This window comes from Mauremys mutica, chromosome 1 (assembly GCF_020497125.1).
Source record: "Mauremys mutica isolate MM-2020 ecotype Southern chromosome 1, ASM2049712v1, whole genome shotgun sequence".
NCBI classification, from domain to species: Eukaryota; Metazoa; Chordata; order Testudines; family Geoemydidae; genus Mauremys; species Mauremys mutica.
Window position 1 is genome coordinate 82,741,564 of NC_059072.1, and position 22,270 is coordinate 82,763,833.

General features: G+C 42.3%; 1 protein-coding gene across 5 annotated transcripts in view; it reads left to right on the forward strand.

The window, feature by feature from the left end:
• The first annotated feature begins 2,055 nt into the window (after nucleotides 1–2,055).
• CRADD (CASP2 and RIPK1 domain containing adaptor with death domain) overlaps nucleotides 2,056–22,270 on the forward strand; it is a 99,331-nt gene continuing 79,116 nt past the window's right edge. For 2 of the 5 annotated variants that reach the window (XM_044980934.1, XM_044980966.1), the window contains exons 1-3: nucleotides 2,056–2,182; nucleotides 2,869–2,979; nucleotides 8,064–8,361. In XM_044980934.1, the coding sequence (XP_044836869.1) occupies nucleotides 8,064–8,361 (298 nt within the window). In that variant the 5' untranslated portion in view covers nucleotides 2,056–2,182; nucleotides 2,869–2,979. The other 3 variants (XM_044980949.1, XM_044980939.1, XM_044980957.1) reach the window with 3 other exon arrangements.

A 22,270-nucleotide genomic window follows, 5' to 3' on the forward strand; every position in this document is an offset into this window, starting at 1 on the left:
AGGGGTGACTGAGGGTGTCTCAATGCTGGTCCCACTTTTGTAAAATGCTGTTCCTGACATACTCGTGGAAACTAACTCTGTCTCTGTCTCTGTAAGACAGGATTGGAATCCTGCTGAATCCTACTGAAGATTTAGCAGATTCTGGTTCTTAGATTGTTGTCTCCCTAAGTGCTTATACAACACCTACCACACTTTGGATGCGAATGTAATATACATAATAATATATGAATATCACACTAGCATATGGGCAATGGTGCTGTGAGGACAGACTACTGTGACTGACAGCAGCTGTGAATCATTGGAATCCAGAAGGGAAAGTCCTGGACACTGTAGGCCTTGAGACGTTTTGGAGGCATAGGAGCCAACAGAGACTGAATGGGTTGGGTTGAGGGAGACCGACAGGCAGAGAAAGCCAGCCTCTCTTTAGCCAATCAGAGTCCTAAAGGAATATAAAGAATGGCAGAGAACAGGCATTACCCCATCCTCTCATTCAGACTTGGAGATGCAATCAGGCCACATTTATGCATCACTTCCCTCTTCTTCCCTTTCAGATGTAACCCTGTCAGAAAGTTTTAGTACTAGAATGCAAACACCATTCCCATTCTCCTGTGTGCATAATCATTTCAGTGCCACAGCCACTCTTCCCATTACTTGGGAAACAATGATCATTCATTAAAACCTTTTTTTTTTTAAATAAGGAAATTCCCAGCATTTTTGGTGCTTGTTTTTTGTTTGTTTTTGTTTTATTTTAAGACAAGGTTGCTAAATTCATTTCCACTCACAAAAACAGTTGTGAAAGAACATTGCAGTTAGAAAAAAACCCAAAAACCCAAACACCCCAAAGTGAGTTTGTCCATAAATATGAATTCTCATTATAGTCAATTTGTAAATTTAGTAATACCAAACTAACTCTGGAATAGGGAGCCTTAGTTCTGTTTCTCAGTTTAAAAGGGGCACTTTGAGTTAAAAGTCATGTGTTGTGAGGAAACATTTTGTCTTGCCTATGGACTCCATCCTACAATGCAGAAAGGGGCTCTGCTGTACGTGTGCAATTGTAGGCTCACTGATGGCCCAGATCCTGCAAAGACAAGTGCTTAACTACATGCCCTGAATAGCCTCATTGTAGTCAATGGGACTACTCACAGTGAGGAAAGTTAAGCATGTGTGTGTCCTGCAGAATTAGAGCCTGTATTACTAATAATGACACCTTAGATTTTTAAAACTGACAAAGAATTAAAAAAACCCACCAATTTACTTTTCACTTATGTTGTTTACTTTCTTGAATTTCCCTCAATTTGGACAATCAAGCCCGTTTCACCTTTGTTTACAGTCTGTTTAATTTGTACATTTTCAGTATTGCATTATTTGAGTTGTAATCACTGCAGAAAGATGTTTGTTTAAAAAAACAATTTCCATTGTAAATAAACAATATAGCAACATTTGTAATAAAGGTATGTTTTCTTAATTTGTGCAAAATCTAAACATTGAGCCAAACTGTTCCCTTCCAATGGATTTTTGATATTATTATTATACTTCTATATATATTAGTTTGCTATAGATTAAAATTAAATGACTGTACTTTAATGATTATGCACAATGGGGCAGAGTCAAGATTACATGTTCAGCCTGAACTATCACAGTTCTGACTTTTGAGCATTTTAAATAGTAATTTGTTTCATGGATGGATATTGGCTGTTAAATTGGCTGTTAAGGACAAGTTGGCTGTTAAGGACAAAGCCCAATGTCACCCCCGACCTGCAGAAGTGCTCTGTGTAGCTAGAAAAGCTTGTCTCTCTTTCTAACAGGGGTGCGTCCAATCAAAGATTTTGCCTTTGTCTGACTTTAGGCTGCCAGGGCTACAACACCGCTCCAGACAAAGAACATTGTCTCAGGGGTATTGATTACACAGTTCTCATGTTACACTTACATGGCATTTCCCAGGTAAGTGCTCTCTGCTAGTCTAACACTGGGGAGTGCCTGTGTCCACAACACTGATGGCTGCTGCGCTTTCTATGCCAAAACATTTGACCTCAACAAACATGGCTGCTGCATTTCCCCCGGAGGACTCGTCCCCTTAGGAAGGATGGGGGCAGGGCATTTCCTGTTCAGCCCTTTTGCCTTCAACAAAGATGGTGCCTCCAGCCCCCGGCCGGGAGCGTGTGTAATCCCCGGGTTTCCGGCTGTAAGTACACTTCAGTGCCTTCCCCGCGCGCAGGCTGGGAGCCCTGCTGCCTCTCCTCTGCACGCGCCTTTCCTCCAGTCTCTTGTTTAGCCCTGTCCTTACATGATCCCTGCACCTTTCCTCCTGCCCCAAGCGGCACCGGCTTTGGAAGATCAATCCAGGCACGTACATGCACACGCACAGCAAGACAGGTCCAGCCATGGGAGTCTGTCCTCGCCCCCGCCTCCCAGCAGCAGCAGCTGCTTCCGCAGCACTGACAGATCCTGCTACCGGCTCCGTTTATAATGGTATGGTGGCTTTGAGGCGGAGACGCCCCGCAATGCTGCTGTGATTTATGGGAGGCTACAGCGCTCCTGCCTTGCACACCCCCGGGGATTAGATCCACTCCTACCCCGCTGCCGTAGCTAAAGGTTTTGCCCGGTCTGTTTTAGACACACTGGGGTGAAAAAACTGCCAGACTCAAAGTCTGATGTATAGTAAGTGTAATTTGTTGGCGGATTCCTGTGTTACTAGAGTTTAAATTACCAGCCACCCCAGAACCCCTGAGACAGTTCCACCTCCTGCAGGAAAGCTATAAAGTTCTCAATGAATTTCAGGTGGTATTCTGGTGTTATGTGTATCTACACACTGTGTGAGACAGTAGCAGCATATATCGATTCAATGAAATGACAAATGTCTCCCTACAGCTTTATGACATGGTCACTTTATGCAAGAGGAATAATGAGGAGAGGGAGGAACCCTAAATCTTAACCTGCTGGATTAGATGAGCTACAGAAAATACTAGACCTGCAGTGCCAGTAAGTATGAATGGCAATAGCCAATCTGTTTGTTCTGTATTGTCATGGATGCACCTGTTTTCTAAATTATGTATTGATAACTTCTGAAGTGTGAATCTATATAATTTATGGAGCACTTTCCAACTGAAAAAGTTGGGAAAAACCGTCCAGACCTGACAGGATAATAATCAGGCCGTTTGGAGTTAATGGCTCACATCATTCCTGCCTAACCAGGCACTAACTTCCCTATTGAAACGTGCCAGGAGTCATAGGGATCCAATCCAAATTATTATTGATTCACAGAGAAATCAATTAATATAATAGCTATTAAATCTGGAGAAAAGCTAGAGTGTTTCTTTCAAAGGTTAAATAAATAGGTATGAGGAAGCTATTCAGAGCCAGATTTTCAACTTTCACTTCTGGTGTGCTTCCACATCAATGTATGCATGCAAACAGTGATTTCCCCTGTGTCTATAGCAATACCTATGTCAGTGGTTCCCCAACCTTTTTCTGGCCAATAGCCCATTAATGTTTTCAGAAGAGTGTGGCGGGCGCCAACAATTTTTCAAGGCTTATTTTGTATTTGTACATTAAATAATACAAAAACATCATATTTAATATTACATAATATATGAATCCATAAGATAAAAAAGGTAATTTTACATGTAAAAGGTGTTAATTAAATTATTCTGCAATTATTCTTTCACCTTACCAGGTGAATTTGCTCTTTTTTATCTACCTGTAAGAAAAATTAAGGAGTTTTTACAAAATAAATATCATAAACAGTTTTCATCTTATTTATTTTTAAAAAGTAAAACATTATTGAACTGCTGGTCCAAATATATTTGTTGTTCTTACTTTAACATAGCCAGTTATGGTTAATTAAAAAATATTCTTTGTTTATTGAAATCCAGATACAAGTAACAATACAAACAAATATGAAAAAAAGTTAAACACAAGTTAATCATACGCGCTCATCAGCACTTAATGGAAAATAGATATAATTAATTCACGTGGTTTTTCTAATAAAGTCAGTGTGACTTTTGGCACTGCATTTCTTCAGCCAATTTTTCGTAGTTGGGAGAGTAGGATGATATTTCCGTTCGTAAGCAACTGTCAAGATGGGCATCTGTAAGCCGAGATCTGTATTTTGATTTTATGATGTTCATTGTTGAAAACAGAACTTTGCATAGATAAGTGGAACTGAAATAAGATTTTATTTTGTATGCTATGTTTTTTAAGGCAGGAAACTTTTTTTGGTCAACCAGATTCCAAAAGTTTTCATCTGTTGCGCAGGATTTTAGAATAATATCATTTTGAAGGTCCAAAATTTCCAGTTCCACGTCTTCTGTTCTTACTTGAATGAGACTCGCAATTAATGTAGCCATTTCTGTTACCTCTATTTGGCAAGTAAAAGGATTCACAAGAAAGGCAACTACAGGCTCAGTGATGGTGAACTGTTGAAATCTCTTTTCAGATTGTTCCAGAAGTGTTTGAATGTGGATAACAAATGATGATGGGTTAAAATCACTGTCACGTACCATTTTCTTCATACTTGGGAAATGTACGAGAGACTTCGTCTTCATATGTGACATCCACAAGATCAGTTTTGCTTTGAATGATTTTACAGAACCTATCATTTGAGCCACATGTTTGTCTTTTCCCTGGAGCTCAAGATTTAAAATGTTCAATTTGCCAGTGATGTCGGCAAGAAAAGCCAAGGCCATTAGCCAGCTGGAGTCTTCTAGTTGCTCGAAGTTCTGATTTGTGGACTTCAGAAATTCTTTGATCTCTTCTATTAGGCTTAAAAAAGGTGCAAGAACTTTACCTTTGCTCAGCCATCGTACTTTTGTGTGCAAGATAAGATCAGATTGTTTATCATCAACATCTTCCAACAGGGCCTTAAAAAGTCGGTGTTGCAAAGGTTTCGCTCGAATAGTTAATTATTTTAATAACATTCACAACGTATTGAAAAGAGAGAACTTTGACGCACACAGCTTCTTGGTGGATAATGCAATGATAAGACATAAAGTTCGGAAAGGATTCATTCTTCTTACAGAGTGCAATGAATCCATTGGTGCTGCCCATCATTGCTGGTGCCCCATCAGTGGTGATCGCAGACCGCTTGTGTAGTGGCAGACTAATTGATGTTGTGTATGATTTGCATAAATTATAGATGTCCTTACCCTTTGTTCACCCTTTCATAGGCAATACTTTTAGTAACTCTTCTTTTACGGTGAAGTCACTAAATACCATCCTCACCATAACTGCCAACTGCACTGTATCCGATATATCTGTCGACTCATCGAATTGCAGTGAAAACCAGTCACATATTTCCAAGTCATCCTTAAGCTGAGTTTGCATGTCGCTTGCAATTGCATGTATCCTCCTCGTAACTGTGTTGTCTGATAACTGCAAGTCTTGTATTGCCGACAAAATCTCACCCTTGTTAGGAAATCCTTGAAACAGGCAATCACACCCGTCAAAAATGCTTCCTTCGACAATTCACCATCTTGAAAGGGTTTTTTCTTCTTTGCGACCAGATGAGCAATTTTAAAGGAAGCAATAGTAGCACTTTTAGACTTTACCACTTGTCTAGTGAAAACAGATTGCTGGGCAGATAGGTTTGATTTGAGTTTCTTAATTTTCTTCTTTCTCAACTCAGATTTAAGTGGATGGCTAATGTCAAAAGATCCATGATTAGTTTGAAAATCGCGTTCGACATTATGTTTTTTCGGCACTGCAACAGTACCCCCGCACAATAAGCAAACACGTTTCCCTTTATTTTCAATAAAACAATAGGATTCTTCCCACTCTGTGTTGAAATAATACGTACGTTGTCTTTTATTTGAACCACTCATTTTGAGGCAAAATGTTAAAAAAATAATAAATTGCAAAGCACAAGAAAACAACAGTATCAGTGCAGTGGAAGAATACTTACATACAGGGCCGGCTCCAGGCACCAGTGGAGCAAACATATGCCTGGGGCAGCACATGCTACGGGGCAGCATTCCGTCCATTCTTGGGACAGGGGATGGCAGAGTCGGAGGTTTTTTTCGGTGGCAGTTCTGGGCAGCGCGGAGAGAAGCTGGAGAGAAGGCACGAGGACAGAGAACACCAGCACCTGCAGCCTTGGAGTCCTCTGTCCCCAGCAGGGGTGGGGCCCTGGCTTCTCTCCCCTGCTGGGCACTAGGCGGGCCCTGCACCTGCTGGGGACAGAGAACACCGGTGCCTGCAGTCCCGGAGTTCTCTGTCCCCAGCTGGCACCGCACTGGCACCACTACTGACCTATGTGCAAGTCAGGGACTGTGCAAGTACCTCTGAGTTACTGAATGTTTCTTAAAGTCTGGTCCTAAAATTGAAAAATCACAAATATTTAGAAATACTTGGGAAAATTTTGCCTTTACTGTAACTTTGGCCTTCTTGCTTAGTGGACAGCGGTTTTCTGTGATAGCGATGATGTGGTGTTTCGTCTCTCTCTTCCCCTCCACTATCACTATCTATCTATCTATCTATCTTTTAAAAAGCCTCCTCTAGCTCGATCTTGGATCCCTTCCAGACAGTGGTTATAGTAGATTGGAACAGGAGGGGGAGCTCTCACTACAACAGTCAGGAGGGGGAAATTAGTGAGAGAGGGGTTGGAGGGGAAGCTCTTCTCTGCTTTTAGCTGTGCACTATCTTTAAACTCTCCTCCCAGGCTGATCTCACGTCAGGAATGGATCATGGTAAGTCTCTAAGTCTTCTGCTTGGTTCCCTGTCCACTGCCCCCTCTCCAAATATCTAGACTTTGGGAGCTCTCTACCCAGCCTGAAAGCCCTGAAAGACACTGGTATTTAAGCATCATTTAAAAACACAAAGGAGTTGTTGGTCCTTTGTAAATATCTAAGGCTGTGGCTACACTTAGCACTTCAAAGCGCGCGGCAGCGCTTTGAAGCGCTAAGTGTAGTCAAAGCGCCAGCGCTGGGAGAGAGCTCTCCCAGCGCTGTCCGTACTCCACCTCCCTGTGGGGAATAACGGACAGCGCTGGGAGCCGCGCTCCCAGCGCTGGGGCTTTGACTACACTGGCGCTTTGTAGCGCCGCAATTTGCAGCGCTGGAGAGGGTGTGTTTTCACACCCTGCTGCAGCGCTGCAAATTTGTAAGTGTAGCCAAGCCCTAAGATAAGTACACACCTCACTCCACTTCCCCACTTCCCTCCCCACCCCCCAGCAGCTCTTGGCAAGGATCAGGACTGCTCATCAGTGCAATCTTGGCTCCTCTAATCTCTTCCAAACAGCCTGAGTGGCCTTGGCTTTCTGGAAGGGAGCCATGTGGGAGGGGAGTTGTGGAATGTTATATGCTGGGAAGATGGGTGTGTGGCAAGAAGAGTTCAACTGAGGTTGAGAGGAGAGGAATCGAGAGCAGCACTAGCTTTTTCTTCTCTCAGGAAATGGTAGACTCCGTGCAAAAACTGTTTTCATATAGGAACTACCGTTAATCATTGACATCTTTTGTGTTTATGGGGCACCAGGAATGTTTCTAATGGGTGTCTTGTATTGTGTGTAAATCAAAGTAATTAAAGACACTAATTCTATTGTTTTTAATACAAGCTGAGCTGTTTCAGAGACAGAAAAGATCTTGAGTTCTTTCCTTTTAAGTCCTTTCACAGTAAGTCTGTCCTGCCCTAATTCTCAGTTTTTCACTTCCCGCAAAAAAAAAAAAGCGATTGACTCAGAAACATGCTATTTTAATCTCAATGTCCCAAGCCTACCAGTTACTCCAGCTGCACCCTTGTTCCAAGGATTGTGGCCTTGGTGCTTCAGTTCTGCTCCTATCTAAGTCTATGGCAAACACATTGACTTCAGTGGGAGAAGGATCAGGTCCCAAATTCATGGCCCCAGGTGCAATTTGAGAGGTAAGAAATCAACTCCCAGCTGAGGCAATATAGGAAATCCCAGCAGAAAAAAGGGTGTCTGAGCAGTGATGTATGATTCCCACTTTGGCTGATCATAGTGTGGTTTTCTTTTTAAACACGTTGAACAGTAAAATAGCTTTCTTTGATGCTAAAAACTGAAGCAATTTAATATCTCACGTGTCCTGCTTCTTCTCTCATATGCCTCGTGACAGATGGATGCCAGAGACAAGCAGGTTCTGCGTTCCCTGCGGCTGGTGCTCTGCTCAGAAGTGCTGGTGGAGGGGCTCATCATTCAGTATCTCTACCAGGAAGGCATTCTAACAGAAAACCACCTTCAAGAAATAAAGTCCCAAGCCACCAATCACAGAAAAACCATGCTGCTTCTAGATATCCTTCCTACCAGAGGACCCAAGGCCTTTCAGACTTTCTTAGATTCCTTACAGGAGTTTCCATGGGTGAGAGACAACTTGGAGAGAAAACGTAAGGAAATGATGGCAGAGGATCCTGTAGGTAAGACCAGAACTATCACTGTGGTTTTGAAGTTGGCTTTGATGTTAGCAGCCAAGGAGCTGCACTTTCCTGACTGTTGAGATCACCAATAATTCCATCGTTTGGGATGAGAGAGGCTGTGTCAGGTAGAGGTGAGGCATGGTGTCCATGGTTGGCCACAGACCATATTTCTTGAGAGTCAGCTGAGTGGGGGGAAGTAATGCAGATCTTGTGAGATGAGCAAAGGCTAGGCTAGGTTCCTAGGTGCTGGTAGGCAGCCCAACAGAGGGGGGAAAAAGATGAGCGTTGATTCAGGAGGAGCAGAATCTGGAGGGCCCAGGCAGGGAAGAATCATAGGGTTAGAAGAGGCTAAGCCCCTGCCAAGATGCAAGATTTGTTGTGTCCGAACCATCCAAGAGAGATGCCTATCCAGCCTCCTATGAAAACCTCCAGTGAAGAAGTTTCCACAGCCTCCCAAGGAAGGAGACACTAGACCTCCTGGCCACAAAAGGACTGTGCTGTAAGCTTAGGAATGGTATTAACTAGCTGAAGAACAGGTCTATAAACCAGATATATGTTATGTGTATGTTTTTTGTTTATAGGGGTTTTATTCTGTTTTTTTGTTCTAATGGAAGGATATTTGTTAACTTTTGTTGCTTACTGCTTGATAAACTACCTGTGGCATCACAAGTAGACTCCACCAGCCTCTATGGAAGCATGAAAATATGATAGTGACACAAGAACAGTTAAGAATGCAGCAGGTCTCAGTGAGACCAAATGTAAGTTAGTGTTTAGTTTTAGGAATGATGCAAACTTGATTTTGGGTTTGAGTCTCATTTACACTATGGCTGCTTTTCCCCCACTTTGATAGTGTAAGGGGGTGTAAATGTAAGTTTTACGTCAACTTTAAGTACTCTTTATGCTCCCAGAGCAGTGTAAAGTAGGCCTTGGTGTAAATGGGACTCAGGCCCTCCATCTTAAATATCTAGGAAGAGTCTCCCAAATCGCCTATCCATTGCTCAATTACAGCAAACAGGAGAAGGAGCTGAGGGATGTTGTTAAAATTGTACAAATTTGTGTTGTAACCCTTAGTGTTCTGACACTTATCAGTATATTTCCAAAACTTTCTACTTCCAATCTGAAGTTGTCTAGGCCTCAGCTTTGATAAAAATGATTTTTTTTAATGTTTGTATGAAATTATTCAAATATTTTTAAGTACAAGGAGAGTGAATAAAATGCACTTCCCTCATCATAAAAAGACTCTGGCAAAAATTTTTTTTAACAGCTGTAGTGCCAAAATGGTTTGAAGTTAGCGGGGAATTAGTCCTCACTTCAGAGCCTTTGAGCGTTTGGCTGGAAACTGGCCTTGATTTGACCATGTTATGATTCACTGAAAGAAAAATATTCTGTGCAGGTAAGTTTTTGCGCAAGATTTTGTCTCTACACTTGTGAAGGTGGATAGCTAAGGAAGGCTATACAACAGGTGTGCACCCAGCTGATTTAGCCGCACAGTGGCGGATCTTTATTCAAGGCACTCAGTGAAGCTCCTCATTCGCTGCACATCTTACAAGTGGAGTAATCAACGAGGCAAAGCAAAAAATGTTTTCCTCGTTTGCTGTGCACCTTTAGCATAGGCCTGATCCAAAGGCAATAGAAGTTGGGTACGTTTTTCTACCTTGACACATTCCCTTTGCATTGTGTAAGGCAGTGTTTCACAAAAGTGTAGCACTCATTGCCCTGGGAGGAGGTGAAGGGCTAACCTGGTGGGTGGGGAGAGCAGGGCCATCCCTAGGGGTGTGTGGGGCCTGGGACATAGGTGCCAAGTTTCTGTCTGCTCGGGGGTGCCCCCCCCCGCTTTGCTCAGATCCTGCCTCCACTCCACCCCTTCCCCTCCCCAAGGCCTCACCCCCTCTCCACCTCTTCCCACCCAGTTCCACCCCCTCCCCTAAGTGCACTGTGCCCTCTGTCCTCTCCCCAGCACTGAGTTCAGATGCTGCAAAACAGCTGATTGACAGTAGGTGCTGGGAGGGAGGGTGAGGCGCTGATCGGTGGGGCCAGCTGGTGGGCAGGAAGTGCAGGGGAGAGGTTGGTAGGGGGCTATATGGTGGTGTTTGAGAACCATTATGTGATTAAAGATTTTTGAATGATTCTTTGACTTACACTGGTGAAAGTGCATTGGTTCAATGGTATTATCCCTGATTTACACCCGAGTAAGTGAGATCAGAATCAGGTTCTGTATCATAATGTATACATGCCAGGAAGTAGATTTTCGCATGAGTGTGCAACTTTAAATTTGGTATTTCTTGTTTTTATTTTTTGAGTGCTAAATTGTGAACATTTAACGTTCTCTTATCATATTCCATTAAAAAAAACGAAGTCACTTTTTTGTTGGATCTGGTCTAGACAGCATTTTATGCTTTCTCTTTGGCTGCAGAAATTTCTCAATAACTTTCACCATTTATTGAGAATAAAAAGCATATATTATGGGTGGGCATGAGTAGTATGAGCTATAATCGCAGTGTATATCGGCAGTATTAAACAGTGTTGAAAAATACCTCATTGCTCTGACCCATCATAGTAATATTTTTTCTTGTTGTAGATTAGTAGTACATTTGCTACTTATTAGTTTATCATCTGAATAATCTTTACAGTTACATGCATTGGACCCTCAGGTATGTTGAGCAGCATCATACAGTTTGATATTAGGATAGTTGCAGATTCTTATTCTTTCTCTAATTGTTTTTTCTCATAGTAAATAGTTTGTGACTAATGTACTTTATCTATGCACATTATGTTATTTAGTTTCAAGTGGTTGCCTCTGCTTGATAATCCTATTGCCAAACCTTGTGTGTAATCTAGAAAAGGGCTCCAGACTAGATTAGTGTGCCTTTTATTTTTATTAGAGCAACACAGAATATGAAAACAAGATAGCAAGCAAATAGCCATGCCTAATATCTGAGTTTGTACTGCAGAAGTCAGAGAACAGAGCACCCACCATGCCTTAAGTAGCAGAAAACCTTAAAATAGGATGCTAACTATGATGACATTGCCAGTGCTGCTTGTATGCAAACATGAATGGCCTTGTTCTGTGTTTTTAAACAAACATAAATTTCTGTTCCATTTAAAAGTCTAGAAAGAGGAAAACACCCTACATTTGCCAAATGGAAAAGAAAGAATTGTTAAGGAGGAAAGTATTTTCCTAGCTCATTCAAGGAGTATTAAGAACAATGAAGAATAGAATTATCCTGTTTAAATTATATGGCATTATATATGTTTAAATACCTGTAGTGTTTAGAAGAATAAACTTTAAGCTCATCTAGAATGGAATTGTAAGGAGTTTAAACACAGTTCCTGCTAAAATGATTTCTGACATGGTTTGGCAGGCCAATGTGGAACTCTAGAAGTATAGTTTTTTAATGTGGGTTTAAAATAGTATGGAATTATCCACAATGGTTGGACAAAGCATGTTAAAACTTGGAATGCTGGGACCCCACTTAAACTGACTGTGGACGTGGTTAAAAATCCAGCCTGAATGGTGTCAAAGACTCATTTACTGTTTGGGTGATCAGGATGGGTAGCACTGCCACTGACTTGTGTCCATGGGCCCCAGTCCAACAAAGCATGTAAGCACATGAATAGTTCTTGCTGACTTAACGTTAAGCATGTGCTTAAGTGCTTTGTTGGATCAGCACTATATTTCTCTGCCTTGGTTTCCCTGTCTGCAAAACTGGGTTAATAATATCTTACATTGTTGTGAGGTTTAGCTTGTTGGTATTTTTAAAGCACTTTGAGATGATCAGCTGAAAATTGCTTTAGATAGGCCCCGTATACTATAGCTAATAAATGTTTCCTTAAATCTGTTATGAGAATTTTAAAGAAATTATATATTTTTATTTACCAGCTTCCTAGTTCTACTCTTTCTGGCCTGAAACATGCAATCTCTTACTGTTAGGTAGTAAAGACAAAGGTATTAACAGAACTATTGACTATTTTCCTACATGATTCATAGTCATGGAGGAGATTCGTTTTGTGGCTAGGGCACTGGACTGGCACTTGGGAGATGGGGTTCCTACTCAAAGACTGTCAGACATTCTGCATAGTCCTGATAAATCACTTAATTCCTCTGTTAAACCTTCTGTAAAAAAGAGATAACAGCACTTCCCTCCTCTCAGGGAGGTGCACAGATCCTATGGAGAGTGTGGGGAGGCAAAGATAGATAGATTTGATGAGATGTAAAAAGTATTCGGGGGAGGAGGGAGAATGCCACCAGTCAGGGCCAGATTAACTTTGTGGGCCCGTCACCAAACATACTTGTGGGCCCCCATGGGGCAAGGTGCAGGGGGGCGGGATGGTCAGTCTCCAGAATGAAGGGCGGGCTGGGGGCAATGAGTCACAGCGCAGTGGGAGCAGCCCTGCTCTGCGCAGCCCAGCAGGAGGGCACTGTTTACAAACCTGCAGCTGCCAGACGCACACTGGCCTGCCCAGCCCTATGCTGCCAGCATGCCCCTTCCCCTTGAGGGTGGGCCCGCACTGCACCCCTCCCCCGCCCAGTGCCCCAACCTTATGCCCAGCACACCCTCACCCAGAGACCTCCACCACAGATCTCTATGCCCAGCCCCCACCCCTCCCAGAGACCTCCCCCGCTGGCCTCCCACCACAACTGCACAGCACCCTGCACACCACACCGCTCGTCCAGCACCCCGCACCCATAGACCTCCCCACTGCCCACCACCTTCCTTACAGTCCCACCATCACAGCTGCACAGCACCCCATATTCCTGAAGGGATTCTGCGCACAAAATTTTAAAATTCTGCAAATATTATTTGTCAATAAGTAAATGTGGAGGCTCCAACATGGCAGTGGGGAGCACAGGCCACTGGTTGCATGGAGATGGGAGATTATCCTGCAGCCTCCCCCCTACCCCACCCTACCCTGGGACAGGGACTTGGCAGTGAGGCTGCACCCAACCCTGACACAGTGCAAGGGCCAGGCCTGCCCCAGAAACACCCTGGGGCCCTGCCCCCCTGTGCCAGGCACACCAGGTGTGGGTGAGCAGGCTCCGCCCAGCAGCAGGATCCAAGAGCAGAGGAACTTAGTGTGGGGGGGGATCCAGGTGGGGTTAAGAGAGTTTTCTGTGGAGCAATCTGAGTGCAGGTGGCTCAGTGGCAGATTTGGATGCATAGGGGCTCATTCCAGGGTTCCAGGTGCAGGGGCAATGGGACTCTGCAGGGGATCCAGGTGAAGGTGTTTGGGGCTCAGCAGGGGGGGCCTAGGTGCAGGAGAGGTGGGGTTCATTTGGGTACAGCAATTCAAATTGTTGGGCATTGCTTCGTTATACTAAGATCTTGATTGTTCTGATGAAATGGCATGTGTAATGGCTTCATAATTATTAGAAGAGAAATTTCAAAAAGTGAAAATAATTCAGTATAGAAAACAAGGAAGTACTTTAAACTGACTGATTCAGTTCAGTTGGGGCCATGATTAAGGAGAACGTTTAGACGCGCGTTTAACTTTAAGCATGTAAATAGCTTCATTGCAGTCAATAGGACTTCTTGTGCTTCAAGTTAAAACACAGGTTTAAGTGCTCTTCTGTGTCAAGGCCATAGTAGGTACGATCCTGAGCCAACTCCTTTCAAAGTCAATAGAAAGGCCCTTATTGACTTTTGTGAGAGCATTATCCTCTGTGAATCATAGTTTGTTAATGACAATATGTTCGAGAGAAATTATCTAGAATGAAAAGAACCTGCAGGATATATGTTTAACATTATTTACACTCTGATAATTTGAAATTTATTTTATGAACCAAATCATTATTAATATGAGAAATGCTTACCCATGGAAGTAGTCCCACTGAAGTCAGGATTTACCTGGATTTTGTTGGATCAAGCCACATAGCCCCAAACTGTGCAGATCTAGTTATATAACCAGAGCCTGTTGGCATATAATAATTTGTTCCTTGACGGCAGGTTGAATTTCATAGCTGAGCAAGATTTGTTGTTGATCATATTTAAGACTGCTAAATTCAGTGTAGTGGTCTCCCCACATCCAAAGAAGCAAAAAAAGTGAACATTGTTAAATGTCTTGCTAAGCAGAACTCTGAATTATTCAACATTTTGTTTCACTAAATCAACCTCATTTTATCTCTGACTCAGTTAGGAAATGCATTCTGGTGGTTTCATGGTCATAAGAGTGCTGCTTCAATTGCTGAGAAGTTGTTTTATTATTTTTCCACTTTCCAAGTAAAAAGATAGAACAACTATTATAAGATTTGTAGTGAGGTTTTCCAAAAGCTCAATGAGTGTACTCTAGTGGACTGAGTAGCTGTCGAATAGAAGCCAGGAGTTTGAGTTTTAAACAAGACTCTGCCACTGACTCATTGTGTAGCATTGGGCAAATCACTCTGAGCCAAATTATGTAGCGATGTACAACTCCTATAACTCAGTGGAATAGCTGCACAGAGTGTAGCTGTAGGTCAGCACAGAATTTGGCCCTATAAGTCTGTTTGGTCATTTGTAAATATACAAAAATATTTGCAACACCTCTGAGTTTTAATAGCACAAGGGAGTCAGTTAACTGACGATTCTGCTTGGAAATATTTTACCTACTGTTGTTACTGAAACACTAATAGGCCCCAGTCCTACAACTACATAAGAAAGGGGGTATCCCTACTGCATAATTGAGTCTATGTGTATGCGTGTAGGTACGGGATTGGGGGTATACAATTGCTAGACCTGAAAGACATGATATGACAATATATTCTTCTCTCCCCATCCCACCCCATTTGTTTACTTTGGGCATTTGACAGCCCTTTGTGAATAGTCAGTTTCCTCTGTGGTATTTTTTGTTTGTTTGTTTTTGGTTTTTGCCTTTTTGTTTTTTTGTGGATATATCATGTGGCAACAAAGAAACTTTTTTTTCAAATGGAAAGGCATGATTGTAAAGCCAAAGAATCAGCAGAGAGATTCAGAGTCATGTAGTTCAGATGAGGTACCTGTAACTTGTTAAGTTGCTGGTGTCATTTCTTTTTTGTAAAGTAGCTAGGGTGAAACAATTCAGGCTCATACCTCATTTAAGCACTCAAGGGGTGAATTCAGGGGTGCTGGAACAATTTTTATAGTGGGGGTGCCAAGAGCTATTGAACCAAACTGTAAACCATATATATGATGGAGACCACTTCAAGCCAGGGGTGTGGCAGCACCCCTAGTTCCAGCACCTTTGGGTGAATATCACCTTTTGAACATAAAACCCACTATTGTGCTCAGTATTAAGGACAATCTAGTAGGGCTATTTTGTAAGAAAAGGTTCTTTTTCTACTGTGGACAATGTTATGACTTTGTCAAAAGTGTAAATCTTCTATATAATGTTTATGATTCCTCTGAAAGGCTACAGCTGTTGGCAACAAAATGTAATTCTTTCTAGGAACAGCAATCCATTACCTGACATGTGTTTCTACAGAATGGAAAATGCATGTTATGGAGGCGATTTGTTTGTTTGATAGAATGTTTTTGTATTCTGGTCTCTGTTCAGGAATGTCTTCTCTTTATTAATTTTTTCTCTATATTTTAGATGTTTGTGTAAAAGTATTTATTTCTAAAATCTCTTTTAACCCACCTCTCTTCAGTATGGTTTTTGTTTGTTTCTGCCTGGAAGAACCTGGCATATCAAAACAGATAAAAGTCTGAGTTGAAGTTGGAATTATGGAACAGCAACTGCTAACCTGCTTTATTATCTTATGTTAGTGAATTTTGGGGATGGAGTCAGATAAGATCGACCTGAGAGGGGATTGTGTTTCTTCCCACTAATAAACAAGAGCTATTTTCTAATGCATGGTCTGTTTGCTGAAGTGTATGATCCCAAATTGTGTTTGGATTTTGTAAATTTGGATTTATATATAATTTTTTTTTAATTGCAGTTTTGTCTTGTGTGGACTGTAAAACACATACAAGGACACAGAGTTTTGGATAAAGCATATACATTTCAGAAAACAAATTTGTTGCTGATAAAGCTCTAAAGTTCGTTCTCCACATCAGAGCTGTGCTTGGGTCACACAGTTTGGAAGAATTCCAGTTCAGGACTAGTCACATTTGGGCTTTGTCAGGTTTACCTTCTCTCCTTGCTGCTGCTGGTAAGTATTTCTCACCCTGTTCCTGCCTTGCCTTGCCCCACCCATAGTGTAATCAGGAAATAAAGTTGGTCTTCTATCAATGCCTATGTTGAGATCCTGAAGGGTAACAGCAGGTGGTTTCCTTCTCGCATTGACATGCATTAAAGTGGTGGGGACAGTAAGGTGTGTATTCTCTCTCTTCCCCCCCCCACCTCTCATCTTAATTGCATGCTCAGGTGGCAGCAGGGTTCATTCCTTCTGTCTTCTCCCTATAGGTGCTGGAACTAGGGGTGTGTGGGGTGCTGCCACACCCTCTGGCTTGAAGTGGATTCCATTATATACAGGGTTTACAGTTTGTTTCAATAGCTCTCGGCAATTCCACTATAAAAATTGTTCCAGTACCCCTGCTTCTCCCACATGTTTGGAGGAAGGAGGTGGGCTTTGGCCTCACTGGGTTGATCTTTGTCAGATCAAGGAGCATTCTGCTTAGTGCTTCAGAGTATGCCTGAGGGTTGTAGGAAATGCCCTCTCTCTCTATTGAGAGGATTAAGTGTACTCTTGTAGGAGCGCTTCCCAACCTCTTCTCCACATCCCCAACGCTCCTGAAAGCCAGATATGACATTCAGGGCTTTGGCTTTGGTTCCAACTGCAATGAGATCTGTGAAATCTGACATTACGATCTGTGCACGCACTCAAGAAACCTTTATTGTGACATGGACAAGTGACTTTCTTAGTGCTACAGGGTGTTCCATGTGAATCATGTATCAATTTAATGTGCAAGAGTACAAACTCGCAACCTTTTTGTAGCTAAAGGAATGTTTGTTTTGTAGCTTTTGTTTTATGTAGTTTTACTAAGCAGCTGTGTTTACATTTGCTTCTCACTTTGAAAAGCCTAGAGCACTGACAACACCGATAAGAGCTTAAAGAATGCACTGTGCTGTCTTAAACTATTTCCTTTAGCTAAGTGACCGGAAAGATGTAACCATACTTGGTCAACCCCTGAGAAACAGATAAAAATATTAGCTGGGGGGAGGGAAGGAATGATGGATTATTTGTAGTAAAGTAAATGTAGTGATGAAGAAGGGTCCAGTTTGACTCCCTTGGAGACTGAAGGCCTTTTATTTATCCACAGGATAGGTACAGCCTGGGCAACAACAATGCAAGCTTCCCCGCACTGTCCTGTCGTCATCCCTCGACTCTGTCTTGGAGGGTTTCCTCTCCAGATGAGAGGGAGGGTACTTACAGTCTGCCATTGTAGTCAATGGGAGTTGGGTGAGGACCTAATGCTTTAATCCAGAGTTTAACTGATGTTGAAAATAGGAAACGTTTTGGGTTAATGGATGTGGTAGCCTTGCCTGTAAGCATAAGCTGTCTTGGAACCAGTTTTCTGCCTCCCAAAACATGCTATGCATATCTATATGGTGACAGTGATTTTACTCTTCCCACCCACCCCGACCCCCCCCAAAAGCTTGCTTCTGCTAAAAATTTAAGAACCAAAATTCTCCACTTAAACTATTGTACAGTGCTTTTCCCCCCATCAGATATGTCCATTTCTAAATAGCTTGCAGATTGCATTACACGTAATTTTCCATCAGACTGCGTTTTCATAATACTGTCTTGGGTCCTTTTTCCTTCTTAGCTTTCACCAAAGTTGTTAGGCATAAGGTGATAAACTCATGCCAGAATCTTGTTTTATTTCAAACAAACATAGGCCTTTATGATCCTGGGGGTCCATTGTTAACTTGCTGCCAGTTTCTCGTTGTTGCTCTTGTCTTTAATAGGATATGGAAAATGCGCTATTGAAAATGATTTGGATAGATGGCAATAATTACATTTTTTTTAAATTAGAGATTAAACTTTCTTTAACTGCCTGCTCTTAGAGACTGATTAAGGTAGCAATTGAGCCTGAAAAGGCTGGAAAAAGTTACTTGGTTTTATGTACGCATGCTGCCACACCCCTGATATTAATATCTACCCACACACAGGTCAAAGTGACCCAGAGAAGTTCATGCCCATGATTTTCTGGAATTTCTTTCATTGAATTTTTCATCCCAAGTATTGAAAATTTACTTTGTCATGGCCAGCTTTTGTTTCCAGCTCCTTCTGAATTGCTGTGGGGTGCCATCTGATAATAATTTTCATCTTTGTTTGTATTCCCACTGCCAAGAGAAGACCAGTTGTCTCTTTAAATAATGAAGAAATTCAGTTTGAAAAATATGAAATGTTGTGAATGCTGTTCAGTTTGTTTTAAAAGCAAATGTATGTGTATGAAAATTCAGGGTTGCTCTAAGACTCCCAACTACTTCAACAAAAACAAGGAGTCTGGTGGCACCTTAAAGACTAACAGATTTATTTGGGCATAAGCTTTCATGGGTAAAAAACCTCACTGTTTCAGATGCATGGAGTGAAAGTTACAGATGCAGGCATTATATAATGACACATGAAGAGAAGGGAGTTACCTCACAAGTGGAGAACCAGGGTTGATAGGGCCAATTTGATCAGGGTGGATGTAGTCCACTCCCAATAATAGATGAGGAGGTGTCAATTCCAGGAGAGGCAAAACTGCTTTTGTAATGAACCAGCCACTCCCAGTCCCCATTCAGGCCCAAATTAATGGTGTTAAATTTGAAAATGAATTTGCTGTTTCTCTTTGAAGTCTGTTTCTGACTTTTTTTGTTCAAGAATAGTTACTTTTAAATCTGTTATAGACTGTTCAGGGAGATTGAAATGTTCACCTACTGGCTTTTGTATGTTACCATTCTTGATGTCCGATTTGTGTCCATTTATTCTTTTAAGAATAAAGCTTATGGCCAAATAAATCTGTTAGTCTTTAAGGTGCCACCAGACTCCTTGTTGTTTTTGTGGATACAGACTAACACGGCTACCCCCTGATACTTAACTACTTCAACAGGTATTGAATCCAAGCCCTTATGGCAACTGAAAATTGTACCACGTGTCCTGGGGTGAAATCCTGGCTCCATTGAAGTAAGTGGCCAAACTCCTATTGATTTGAGGGGGAGAGATAGCTCAGTGGTTTGAGCATTGGCTTACTAAACCCAGGGTTGTGAGTTCAATCCTTGAGGGGGCCATTTAGGGAACTGGGGCAAAAATCTGTCTGGGGATTGGTCCTGCTTTGAGCAGGGGGTTGGACTAGATGACCTCCTGAGGTCCCTTCCAACCCTGGCATTCTATGATTCTATGACTTCAGTAGGACCAGGATTTCACCCCTGGAGACTGCAGTGGTCTGTTCATCCACAGAACAGATACAGCACAGGCTTCCTTGCACCAACATGTCAGTGTGCCACCTTGACCTTGCATGTGGAAAGACCACCTCTAAGGGCAAAAGGGTGTTAATAATTTAGTTTATAGACCCATTCAACATTTGCCCTCTCTCCTGAGGTTGTCAACAACGATCTGACAGTCTCGCCTCTGAGAACTGGACTGAGGTCACAACTCATTTGACACAGGTCACCGAGCTCCCATGAGGCAGTAGTAACTTTTGGTCATTATAAACCTAGACCCTGATCCTGCAGTGCAGTCTGCTCTCAAGTTCAACCCCCCCAGTACTCTTTTTCTGTTTTTTTAATGTATTTTTAATTCAGTTGGTGGTATATCTGTGATTAAAAAAATTAGAACAGATACCCAAGTGTATTTCACCTCAGTCGCACCGGGATTTGATTGCAGTTTATCCTGTTAGTAGTCTGAACAGTTTATATGCAAGGCTTTTTAAAGCAATCATTACATAGTCACTGACAAATAGCTAAACAGAAAACCTATCTTGTTGCTTCTATGAGACATTTTTCTGGTGGATAGTTTTTTTCTTTTATTTTGAATTTTCTTCTTGATTCTTCTTTGTCTGTAAATAGATTTCTATCCACTCGTATGCTGACGCATTGCCAAGCAGTTATACATGTACTTTGCAAAGCACTCTTAACTGGTAATATCGAGAGCAGGAGATGAGCAGTTTTCAGTGTTCCTTCATATTTGCCTTCTAGGGGAGCAGCTGGTTTGATTTGTTTTTAATTTTTTAAGGGAATCAGTGTTAAAGCCATGGGCCTGAAGGGAATAAATTGCCATTAATGCACCTTTTATTCAGAATGCTCTTTAATCTCTGCATTTAACCATCTCAAGTGGGATTTTCAAACTGCTCAGAGTTGGCCTAAATCTGCTGCCATTAAGGTCAATGGTAAAACTCCCATTGACTTCAGCAGAGGTGTAGTTAGGCCGACATCGAGCAGTTTTGGAAATCTCACCCTTCATTTGAAATTTAGTGTGTGTAGAGATATTTAATGAAGAGCCCAGTTCCTCTCTCTTCTTCTGTACCCACAGCTATGTGCAATAAAACATTTGATATGAGGAGGTGAAGGGATTTAGGCAGGGGTGAAAGTAACTTACAGGACTTACTAGTACTGCCGGGGGTGTGTGTGTGTGGCCTCATCTGGAGGAGGCGTGACCTCAACCAGAAGAGGCGGGGCCTCTCAAGATTTAAAGGCCCTGGTGCACCGGCTGTGGCTGGGAGCCCAAGGTCCTTTAAATCAACTCGGGGCTCTCAGCTGCAGAGGTGGCTGGAAGCCCCCGGGGCTCAGGGGCAAATTAAAGGGCCCGGGGCTCCAGCTGCCATGGAGCTCCGGGCCCTTTAAATCTGGCCCCAGCCCGGCCGCTGGAGCCGTGGGCGGGATTCAAAGGCCTCTGGACTGCCCGCAACCACGGGAGCTCTGAGCCCTTTAAACCCTGGCCTCAGCCCGGTCGCCGGAGCTGCGGGTGGGATTTAAAGGGCTCTGGGCTGCCCGCAGCCGGGGGAGCCCAGCGCCCTTTAAATCCCCGCCGCGGAAGCCAGTGCAGTCCAGCACGGCGTACCGGCTCTTGCCGGTACGCCGTGCTGTACTGGCTTACTTTCACCTCTGGATTTAGGCTATGGCAGGTATGGAGTTAATTAATCAAGCAGCCAGCCAGCCCTGCACTTCTCTAACCAGCTCTAGTTGCCGGTAAGCCTCAGTAATAGCAAGCAGCTGATTCTCTAAGTAGCAGTATATGAATCCCCAGGGAAAGTAACTCCAAGAAAAAGAGGGCTGAAGCTGAGAGGAAACCAGTATTTTTCCTCCTTGCTGTCTGAAGAAAGCTTCTACATATACATTTATTTGCTATCGTTGATGAGAATCTGTTATTTTTACTTGGCTGTTTAAAGCGGCAGGACATGTTATTTACATTTACTCTACTGTTTTTTAAATGAAACAAATCACACAGCTATCTGTATTCCATTTCTGTCACCGCCTGCTTGGGATTATTTTCCCTTTTTTATCCTCTAGCAGTGATTGCTACAGTTAAGGCTGTAAACCTCTTTTGATTATAATCCCCTTATTTCACATGCTCATAATGATCTGAAAGGTTCACCTTTGGTGCATTTTTGTTTTAAAAGCAAGCTGAGTTGAAAGACAATATTTTGTTATTGTGGGAGCTGGTAGACACTTTTTTTTTTTAATAGGGGAAACTAAATAAGACCCTGATCTTGCATTTAGATCCACTAGCACTGACCCTGTCACTGTGCAGTTACATTTATAGCCAGCTATACAGTTAGGCTTGGAAGGATTAGATTTTTATCACTAAATGTCAGTAAATGTCTATTTCACTGTACACTTCTCAACCGATGAAAAAATAATTCTATATTAATCCAAAATTTACACATAGACAAAAGAAGAACAAATGCTGCTTGAGAAGTTTGATTTAAGGATATTTACTTTGTATGTTTGACATGTGATGTTGACAATTTGTGTTTTAGTGGTTCTAAACCTTTAACTTGAATCTCAGTCTGCTGTCATTAAATCATTG